At 45.0% G+C, this 11350-nt stretch overlaps 1 protein-coding gene across 4 annotated transcripts in view; it reads left to right on the top strand.

Moving 5' to 3' along the window:
- Positions 1 to 412: 412 nt before the first annotated feature.
- The window catches only part of CREBBP (CREB binding lysine acetyltransferase), a 136969-nt gene continuing 126031 nt past the window's right edge, over positions 413 to 11350 (top strand). The window contains exon 1 of one of the 4 annotated variants that reach the window (XM_075995030.1): positions 413 to 687. In XM_075995030.1, the coding sequence (XP_075851145.1) occupies positions 603 to 687 (85 nt within the window). In that variant the 5' untranslated portion in view covers positions 413 to 602. The remainder of the gene's footprint in view (positions 688 to 11350) is intronic. The other 3 variants (XM_012743675.2, XM_075995029.1, XM_012743674.3) reach the window with 3 other exon arrangements.

The raw sequence follows: 11350 nt of genomic DNA, 5'->3' as shown, positions 1-11350 counted from the left end.
GCCCGGCGGCGGCGGCGGCGGCAGCGGCGGCGGCGGCGGCGGCGGCGGAACGGGGGGTGGGGGGGCCGCGGCGGCGGCGGCGGCGACCCCGCTCGGCGCATTGTTTTTCCTCACGGCGGCGGCGGCGGCGGGCCGCGGGCGGGGAGCGGAGCCCGGAGCCCTCTCGTCGTCGGGCCGCGAGCGAATTCATTAAGTGGGGCGCGGGGGGGGAGCGAGGCGGCGGCGGCGGCGGCACCATGTTCCCGGGGACTGCCTGAGCCGCCCGGCCGGGCGCCGTCGCTGCCAGCCGGGCCCGGGGGGGCGGCCAGGCCGCCGGGGCGCCCCCGCCGCGGAGTGTCGCGCTCGGGAGGCGGGCAGGGGATGAGGGGGCCGCGGCCGGCGGCGGCGGCGGCGGCCGGGGGCGGGCGGTGAGCGCTGCGGGGCGCTGTTGCTGTGGCTGAGATTTGGCCGCCGCCTCCCCCACCCGGCCTGCGCCCTCCCTCTCCCTCGGCGCCCGCCCGCCCGCTCGCTCGCGGCCCGCGCTCGCTGCTCTGCCTCGCAGCCGGCCGGGCCCTCGCCGGCCCGCCGCCCGCGCTCGGGGCTGTTTTCGCGAGCAGGTGAAAATGGCCGAGAACTTGCTGGACGGTCCGCCCAACCCCAAACGAGCCAAACTCAGCTCGCCCGGCTTCTCGGCGAATGACAGCACAGGTGAGGAGGGGCCGGCGGGGCGCGGGGAGGCCGGGGCCGGGGCGGGCTGGCCGGCCCCCGGAGGGGGAGTGCCCGGGCGCCCGGGGGTCGCGGTCGCCGAGACCCGAGCTCGGGAGCGGCGTGCGGAGCGGGCCCGCAGCCCCTTCTTCTCGACCCCCGCCGGCGGGCTGGAAGTTTGTCGCAGGACTGTCACTGGGCCCGAGTGGGGCAGCACATGCTCGGGTGCGCTCGGCTTCCCCGGAGTTGATGCCCTCCTCGCGTGGAAACCGAACGGCACTCCGAGACAGGGAAAAGTAAAGTGGAGCGTGTGGATTTTGTTTGGTAATGCCCTACGCATCCATTTACTGCTGTGTGTCGACAAACGCGTGGCCGTCTAGAGGAATGACAGCGGAGGGTCCCTTTGATGGTTAGGGAAAGCAAGATTTGCGGCGGAAGGTAACTCGATGTGTTTCGGGATTGTCACCCTATTCTCAGCGCTGCAGTTGGAGGGAGGATAGTATAGTAGCCGCCAGCTTGCGAGTTATGACTGAGAAGTTTTTGGGAATGTGTTCCTTGGAAAGGTGCTTAGAAGTTATTTTGAAAACTCTTTTTTTTTTTTTGGTCAACTAGTCATTCCATTTTTCAAAACCCGAAACTTCGTTAGTAAGATGTCATTAAAGTTGCTGTGATGTGTTTCATTTACATCTATAACTTTAAAAGAAAGTTAAACAGCAGATTTTTGAATTCATTTGGGTTGCAGTCTCCGTTTGAGCTTGTGTTGCTTTTACAGTGTAGATGTACACAAAAATTATGTCAAGGGATGTAGGAATTCCAATTAAAAAAAAATTAGCTAAACACTGAATAAATCTTTTTTTTTTTTTTTTTTTCATTTAACAGCTTCCCTGGAAACTTTCTTAGGTAATCATATCAGGTGCCTAAAAGAATGTTTTTTATTTTTCTATTCATTCAGTAATTCTCAGTTTTTCTGGGCTGGTTCAGGGTAACTTAAGCTAGTTGTATTTTCTCTTTCAGAGCTCTCCTTTGCAGTAAAAATTTGTGTGCTGTTGGGAACAACTAGGTCTCTAGCGCAGCTTGCATTTCTCCAGTACAGTTTTGTAGTAGCAGCATCTGAAAATGTTCCTAATGAATGGATCCAAATTGAATTACATTGCTGCCTTCAGATTTGCACTAGACGCAGCTGCTCCACTTGTGGAAATATTTCTGTGTTGGACCACTAGTGTATTCAGAATCTATTTCTACTTTTGAAACAAACCTTGAATTTTGTGGCTTCATTTGTAATATAATTCCTGGAATCCAGTTATGAAAAGTAGCTTTTAATTTAATATTAGCTAATGTACAAATGAGAGAAGGGATTAAAAAAATCAATTGTAAGATTTCTTGTCTAGCTAAAATTTATTCAACAGTAGGGAGGAGTAAATGAGTCTCATGGTATATAAAAGTCACTAATGGTTTTCTTTTTAACAGATAAAAAATTGAGTTTGACATTAATTTTGTAAAGTTAGCATATTGAAGTGAGAAATTTGGAAACAGCTATAGTTTAAATGCCCTTTTGATGCAAAAAGATTTCCATTGCTTTGTTAATCTTGCCAATGTATGAGAGTAGGTCATAGAAGGCAAGTTCAGCTTTGACGCTTCTCCCCTGAAACTGGTAACTTAAATGGCTTTGCAACTGCACTGTTCTTAAATGAAGTTATTGTAGATTTTGTCTTAAAAGGCAGGGCAAATTAATAATAAAAGACAAAAACACTTGTCCTGCTATATACATCCAGCTGTTTCCAAGATGGAGCTAAAAGGATGGCATTTTGGGGTAATTTCTGTTATTGGGTGTTTAGATATTTACTTTAATGTGCTGCTAATCACAGCAAAGTTTATCAGAAAGGATTTTCCACACTTAACCACTTGTTTCCTTTCCTTCCCAATTTTGTCCATTGTAAGGCACAGAGAGGCTCTTTTTTTGTCCAAATGTGGGATAAAAAAGTCAGTTTTTAATGGCTCTGATTTAGATAATCCAAAGAATAAAATCATGATCATACTTAAGTTGGGTCCTCAGTTACATATTCATGCCCATCACATTATCGTGAAAGAGTCTGTTAGTGTGAGGGACCAAGAAAGGAATTGTTATCAAGCACATCAAACAAGGAACAACCTTGTCTGGAGTAACTGCTAGTCTAAGGTACCGAGTAATGAGATGGACAGAGATCTCAAAAATGACTAAAGTATTTACATTAAATACATTCAAAGGAGTGGAGGCTTTAGTTAGATGGGACAGAGAGACCTGAGAATAACATTCTTGAGGGAATCAACCCTATTTTAGTGGGGGGGGGGAGTGTGTCTGAGGCTCCCAGGAGAAAATTGGGGCAGGCGGAAGAAGGCGTGTGCTCTGTGCATGTGATTAAATTTGAGGGAAGCAACCTCTGTGACTCGGAAGAGCTGAGGGGTTCAGAGGAGGAGAAGGTGGTGGCATTGGCAGCCTGAGAATCAGAATCAGCAACTTGGACTGTGGAGACTGGCCTCTGGGGCCATTGGTGTCTGTGGAGGGTAGCAGTGAACTAGAGAAGAGCATCCCTGACATCGGAGCTTATGAGCCAGGGTGCTCCCTGCAGGGTGCTTGCAGTCCATTAAGAGGAGCGTTTATGTGTATATAGAACTCCAGAAGGTCAGGCAGCAGTCTCACAGTGATAATTGTCATTGCCACTGATGACAAGTGGAAGTTGCTGAAGGCTGGGAAGAATGTGCAGAGATGATGCAGAAATAGGGAATGTGCCCCAAAGGAGTGTAATGAGAGGAAGAGGGAAGAAACAGTACTTTTCACCCCAATAAACAGTGCTCTGGAGTGGCACAGAATTTGATGGCATCAGATGTTGGTGAAGTAGCATTTTCTTGTATTAGGTTGAAGCCCTAAACACTTTCTCACAGTTGTAGTCTTCCTTTACTTGGCACCCTTTATAAGAAGTGGGGACTTTGTGTTACCAGTATGTAGTTAGTTGTGTGTTTTGGAAACTTCTTTATTTAATATGTCCAAATTAAAACATCATATTAGTGTCTTTGAACAGCAGAGATTTATGATTTAAAAGTATAAGAGAAATAAATATCTAGGCAAGCAGTAGACTTTTTTTTTTCAATTAGCTTTATGGCAACATTTGCACATAACAGACTATTTATTAAAAAGTTCTTAAAAACTGCATTCTGAAAATCAAACATAGGTATATTTCATCCTGTGCTGTGTAAGTGGCCCTAAGCAGTTGTGATATATTTTATAAAGAGAATCCCTTTAAATGCAGTAGAGAAGCATATTTAAAGAAAGCTTGTGGTGAATACTGGTACCAACCAAAATACCTTTTACAACCAAATGATAATCTTTTATGTGTGTGTGGTACTTTACATATCAGTTCTTTTCTTCCCATCATGTCAGTTTGATCCTCATAACATCCTGTGAAGAGAAGATAATATATTATTGCTATTTTCTAGGTGAGGAACAAGTTGACTTGAGAGACTAACATCAAGGGTCAAAACAAATACCAACCTAGATTGTTAGAGTAAATAGTTGTATACATTTATTTTGTAAACCTACATCTGTAAACATTGAATTTGCTTGAATTGGGGACCCAGGAGCCTGCCATGCTTGGCAGGTTTCAGTGGCATCACTCCAGCTAGTGGAAAGTTTGTAACCATCTATGGTGTGTTCGTCCTACCATGGCCAGGGCTCCCCCTTTCCCTCTGGTTCTGGTGTTATCTTCAGTCTAAAGTGTGTGGGGTCACGTTCCTGTTTACCTCCGGGGATGTCCAGTGAGCTTACCTCATCACTAAGTTCTAGCTAAATAGCAGTAGAAGTTTTCATAGAGACTTCTGGGGCTAGGGCTTATCATGACTTGTAAAAGTAGGGACTTTTGAATAACTGTGAGAGAGGTGAGAATGGTGGCTCCACCTGAAGTTCAGGGATGAAGGTGGGTGACTACGAGTCACACCAGGGGCTGCCTCAGTGGCAAGTTGAATATGGAAAATCACTCCTCTGTAACATTCAGATTTGATTCTGTAATTCTTAGACATAATTGAAAATGACTTATAAGGGGACGCGGCTTAATCCTACAGTTGGAAGTGGATGCTTAGATTGTTAGGCTGTGTTTTTTACAGCTTCTAAGATATGCATTGTAATCGTGTGACAAAGTATGTGATTACTTGGGGCTCCATAAGTGCTGACTCTGTATTTTTACTTCATGTATTTGAAAACAAAATAGTTTTAAAAAATGATTTTTGCCAAAGTATGTCTTACCTTAAGACAAAGTGTACCTTATTGTGAGTTTTTGAAGATTAATTAGGTAAGCTTGCCAGTTTAGTTCTTGGGTCACATTAGTGAGGGCACCACTTCTTTATTTCACTCAAGTGAGCACTTCGCATATATTCCAAGAAACTAGTGGGCACAACAAGAGGTGTTTCTCAAAAAAGATTCTGTGCTTTAGTGAGGTTGGACATAACTTCAGGCATTCCTGGAGCTTTAGTGTGCTGATGGGCCCTGTGAGTCTTCGAGAGAAGACTAGTTTGCACCATTCCCAAGCCTAATTGACCCTAGAACCCTTTTTAATGGAATACATAGGTCTACAACCTTTTTCTGCAAAGGGCCAGAGAGTACATATTTGGCTTTGTGGGCCATATGGTCTCTTGTTGCAGCTACTCAACGCTGCCATGTTACCAGAAAGGAGCCATAGACAGTAGCAAACGGGTGGGCATGGCTGTGTTCCAGGAAAACTTTAGTTACAAAAACTGGCATTCGGGCATTTGGCCCGTGGGCCGCAGTTTGGTGAGCCTGATGTAATGTGGCACTTAATGCTTGGAGCACCTATTGGGAGCACACTTTGGGAACACTGGGCCGCCCCAGTCTGGGCCGGCTGTGGAGGCTTTAAGGAAACCAGCAGCAGCACAGGTTTTCTGAGCCCCACAAAGTGAAGCCCAAGTGAGCAGCATGGGACTCTCGGAGCACATCAGCGCCTTTTAAGACTCTCCCTCTGTCTTTTTTGTTCTGCTTAACAGTTTTATGTGCTTAAAATCAGGTGAGTTTAATGGAAAGCGAGGTCACCTCACTAAGTTTTTCTTTGTCCTTTTGCTATGTTACTCTTCGATTACTCCAGTGGCCCAGGTAGCATTTCCATTACCTCTTCCATCTTCCATCACCTCAGGCCCTTGGTGTCCCTCCTTCCCGGGCAGCCAGACGATAGCGGCTCCGGAGGACTTGGAGAGCTTTTCCACAGCTGTCTTCCCCGCTGGGGCAGCGCCTGACAGAGCAGACACTCAGGAAATGCTCGAGGGAATCTGTAGAAGAATATGAAGTATTTGCCCTTCAAAGTTCTCATATTCTTCTTATAAGTTTTACGTTTAAGCTGATTGCCGCCAGTCTTCGGGTCTGTTCTGTTTCCCTGTTCCTGAGCTCTGTGCGTGTGTGCTCTCACCCAGCGACTGGCCTGGCTGGCCTTAGGAGTGCTCGGGCCAGAGGGCGTTTGGGGCATATTACATCAGCTCTCTGAGCCTCCGTGTCCTCGTCTGTGAAGTAGAGGAAATAACAGTTCCGTCTTGGTAGCCTGCGCCGGAGTGTAGAAGCGCCTGGTCTGGAGTAAATGCTCAGTGAACAGGAACTGGCCCTGGAGTCACCAGAGAAAGTGGGTGTGCCTCATAGTTGTGGGGCTTCCTGGGAGTGCTAGTCTGATTGTGCTGAGACCTGTTTCTCAGTAGTCCTGCAAGGGACAATAGCCATGTGCTCATATCCACGGAGGCCCGTGTGGAGGCACATCTGTTGCAATGTAGCCTCTCAGCAGACAGATAGCCAGGAATTCTGTAATCAATACCATTGATTCTGCCTCCATTTTGGATTGTATTTTTTAAAATAGGAAAATGATGACCATGACATTTTAAAATTACGAAAGTTAAGTGGTAATCACACATCCTGAAAATTCTTGATAGTTTTGAAGCATATTCCATGGACTGTTTAAGCAGCAAATAAGTATAGGATTCTGTTTCTTTACTGTGTATATTATAATTCACTTTGAGGTACCTGTTAAAGAGTAGCAGTGTACAAAGGATTCTGATGGATGTCTTTGAGTAGCTTAGAACTGTCTTGACGAGATAAGACTTAGAGGCAAAACTTGAGGAAAGGATACAAAATGCAGTCAAGTGTAAAATGCCTGAGTCAGAAAAGGCAATCTGAGGAGGGCTTCGTTTATTCCCGTTGTTTCCTGAATGTCCTGTGTGCAGAAGCCCAGGGCTGGATGCCTGAGTTGGGGGCAGCACTGGGCAGGCTCTGAGGCAGGCAAGGGGGCCTTGGTCTCCCGGTAGTAGCTTGGTGGGTTCTCTTGTTGAGCCAGCCTGGGGAAGCCTGCAAGTTTTCCATGCCTCTGGGTTGCTGGGAGAAGCACCTGGATGTGACATGGTGCTTCTTGTCTCCTGTGGTGTCATCACAGGCTGGTGGATTGCATCTCAGTTGTGGTTGTCTCCAGTCTTTAGTAAGCTCTCAAACTCCTGGCCATGCTCTTTGGTTTTCAGCCCACATGCCTGGAGTTCCCTTCAGCCCAATCTGAGGTCTTTTCCTCCCACTGCACCCCTCCTTGGGATGTCTGCCACTTCTCACGGGCTTATCAGGTCTGCTGTGGCTGTCTGCAGCTCCTGCTTTCACTGGGGAAAGGATGCCAGCCTTCCCAATTCGGTGGTTGGTAAGCTTAGCCTTTAGGGAAATTATCACATTGCAGTGAGTCATTGATATACAAATGTAAGCCATTGCACGAGTACTTGTCAGGGGCTTTTGCACGTCCCACCTTTCTCTGGGGGCTGCCATCCCCTGACAGGAGTGCTGCAGTAGAGCCACACGCAGTGTCCTGTGGACTCACTCTGGCGAGGTCAGGTTCCACCTTTGACGTGAAGAGATTTGAGTGAGGGTGCACAGAGAGTGTGTGTGAAAGGTGTGGAAGTGAGCAAGAGTGACCCCCTTTTTGTTTTTTTTTTAAAAGTTCTTAGAAAGTATAGATAATGACTTTTGCTGTCTTTAAAAAACTGCCTTTAGGGTGTTTTCTGGTTCTAAATTTAGGAAACAAGGCTATTTTTGAGATCAGTGTCTAAAAGTTAACTTCTTTTTTAAACTTACCCTTAAGAAATACTTCGATATTATCCCGTGTGACATTTTCCTCCGTGTTTCATTTCCATTAATCAAAAGAATGTTTAGTTGGAACCATTGCTAAGAATAGTAAAATCTAATGTTGGAAATAATTCCACTTGACTAAGTCTGGCTTTTCCCATTTCTAGGTGTCCTGTCTACTACTGTTTGGAAATCTCTTAATTTGCCACTCTTTCTAATATGCTTATACCTTACTGTATACAGTAGGTATTTCTTACAGTTGTACCTAAATCCAACTTTTGAATTTTAATAATCTATAATCAGAGAAGATGAGCTATTTAATGGGGTTGTACAATTATATTATACAACAAATTCTTTTTATAATTCAGAAAATTCTCTTCCCCCAGATAGTTTATATTTTTCATATCAAAACTACTAGGTATACATGTTTTAACTTTATTGTTAGAATAGACAGTGGAATACAAAGAAAAATAAGCTACCATTCTTTATGGCAACTTGTAGAGTAGGCATGTACAACATTTAACCAGATTTTGGTATTTGATTGCAAGCTCAGTGGTGACACTCAGAAGCTATAGAAATCTGTCAAAATAATTAGGGTTTGCTTTGACAATTATGGACTATAAGAGCTTGACCCAATTCCTTTGGATTAAAATATTTTGAGTATTTGTCACCTGATTAAAAGTAGAACCTTCTAACTATGACTCAGAGTTGAAGGAAATGTCAGAGCTTTTTATACTGGAGGCCGGCAGCGTGGTACTAAGGAGGGAGCCCTGGCTTTAGCTCAGAGTGGACACTGAACCCTGCTCCCAGCTCGTCAGCTCTGTGACTTGGGCTAGTGACTTTGCATTTGAGCTTTGAGGGACAGGACATGTTTGTGTGTACGTGTGTTTGATCTTCAGAAGGGATTTTTAGCCAAGTGCAGGTCCTGGTTATGTTTAAGGCTGAGGTGGGAATAGCAAGGCAGGAGTTCGAGGCCACAGTGCACTGTGAATGTGCCTATGAATGGCCCCTGCTCTCTAGCCTGGGCAACAGAGAGAGACTGCTGTCTCTAAAAATAAAACTCAGTTAAAAAAAAAATTAGTAAAAGGGATTTCTTTCCCTACAATATTCCATTTCTGCCCACATTGATTAGCTTGGTGTATTAGTCTGCTGTGGCGCCTGGCATACAGCAGGTTGGGCAGCTATTGTTTAATTGTATGGGAAGGTATAGACATCACCCAGCTCTCAGGCTAGTGAGGATTGGTATGATGTGGCCTGACCCAGAACCAGGCCCATGGGAGCTTCTCACTGAGTAAATGGGAACCTGCTGCACTGCCTGTTTCCCTTCTGGTACCAGGTCTGGTGCAGCTTCGGAACCAGTTTGTAAAAGAATGAATTAAGAGCTAAAATTCAGGCGTCTTACAAAATGGGTAATAGTTTGACTCACTTTACTTAGTCTTTGCACTTCAGCTGTTCTTTATTGGAAAATTGAACTCTCAGTAGAACTGTGCTTCTAGTTACTGTTTGAGAACAAGGGCGTCATTTAAGTTAGGAGTTAGAGAAAAGTGAAAAGTGAGTACAGAGAAATTACAAACATAGGTTTTATTTTTTTTTTTTTAGAAAACAGAGTTAGGGGAGAAGATAGCCTTGGGATCACGGTCCAGTTTAGTCAGGTTGCTTGATTGAAAGAAATTCCAGTGAAACTTCGTTTCCTCCTTGGATCAGCTGCCATTGATCTTGAAAGGGATGGACTCAGCTCTGTGCTGTACTGGGAGAATTTTCTCTTCCTTAAGATTCTATAATAGGAAATTCTTTCAATGGAAGTTACTGTTCTTCCTTTCTCCTAGATAGTTTAGTTATGGCGATTTATGTGTTTTACTAGTAAAACTTATCCCATAGTGGACAAAGAATTTTTTCCCCTAATTTGTGGGTATCTTTACATTAAACTTTATTTACATATTTAGTAAATAATCTTTATTGAAAATAATAAAAAGACAAAATATTGATAGGTTTTGTCATTTTGGTTAACCATCTACTACTGTTGGAATCTTTTTTTTTTTTGGTCGGGAGTAGGGTGGAGTGGGACGTGGAACAGGGTCTCACTCTTTTGTCTGGGCTAGATTGCAGTGGCATTATCACAGCTCAGCTGCAGCCTCAAACTCCTGGGCTCAAGCGATCCTCCTGCCTCAGCTCCGAAGTAGCTGGGACTACAGGTGTGCACCACTATGTCCAGCTAATCTTTTCTATTTTTTGTAAAGATGCAGTCTTGCTCTTGCTCAGGCTGATCTTGAAAGAATAGTTTTTTGTTTGAAGAGCACATCCTGCCCAGAGTTGAACTTCTCTTGAAAAATCTCTAAGGGAATCATTTTAATGATTGAGAGAGAATCCAGTGTTTTAGCTTTTTTTTTTTTTTTTTTGAGACAGAGTCTTGCTTTGTTGCCCAGGCTAGAGTGAGTGCCGTGGCGTCAGCCTAGCTCACAGCAACCTCAATCTCCTGGGGTCAGATGATCCTTCTGCCTCAGCCTCCCAAGTAGCTGGAACTACAGGCATGCGCCACCATGCCCAGCTAATTTTTTCTATATATATTAATTGGCCAATTAATTTCTTTCTATTTATAGTAGAGACGGGGTCTCGCTCTTGCTCAGGCTGGTTTTGAACTCCTGACCTCTAGCAATCCTCCCGCTCAGCCTCCCAGTGTGCTAGGATTACAGGCATGAGCCACTGCGCCTGGCTCAGTGTTTTAGCTTTTGCTGATGACTTTCTGAGACGCTAAAAGTTTAAGGGAAAACTGATTTTTTTCCCCAACAGTAAGACAGTGGGTTTGGACATTTCCTTTGTGTGAGATGCCTGTGTTCTTGTGGTAATCTCTGGGTCAGTGCTTTCTCGTAGTCTTTTCTGTGATAATGGATCTCTCTCTCTCTCTACACCACACAGTACTGGGGCCATGAGCCATGAGTGGTGATTGAGTACTTGAGGTGTGATTAGTGTGACTCAGGAACTAAATTTTAAATTTTATTTAATTTTAATTAAGCAAATGTAAATAGCCACTTGTGGCTAGCAGCTAGTGTATCAGACTGCACAGCTCTAAGCACATTTACGTACCCTGTTTAGAGTTTAAGATATTTATTACCTAAGACTCTTTAAAAAGACCATCTTTTAAAGGTGATCTCTCAAAAATATCCATGGCTTAGGTCACTCTGTTCAGGATTACTCGCTCATTTACACTGTAGTGTAGGCCCTGGTGATCTAGTAGGGACATGACACGCCCAGCCTCTGCCTTCATGGGATCCCGAGCAGGTAACTGCAGTGGTGTATGACCTTGAAGGGGAGGTACTGTGCATTGACTGGGGCACCGGACAGGCACTGAGCCTGTTCTGAAGGGTCTTGGAAGGCCACCTGGGGGTAGCAACATCAGCACTGATACCTGAAGATGGATAGGAGCTGGCAGGTGAAACTATTCCAGGTATATGGAACAGCATGAATAACAAATGTGAAGGGCTAGACTCTAGAGGTATAAACTCTTGATCATGTAGCAATTTTTGCAAAAACAGTTTTGTTTTTGGTTTATAT

The sequence above is a fragment of the Microcebus murinus genome, chromosome 19 (genome assembly GCF_040939455.1).
Source record: "Microcebus murinus isolate Inina chromosome 19, M.murinus_Inina_mat1.0, whole genome shotgun sequence".
NCBI classification, from domain to species: Eukaryota; Metazoa; Chordata; class Mammalia; order Primates; family Cheirogaleidae; genus Microcebus; species Microcebus murinus.
This window is presented reverse-complemented; position numbering and strand designations above follow the sequence as displayed.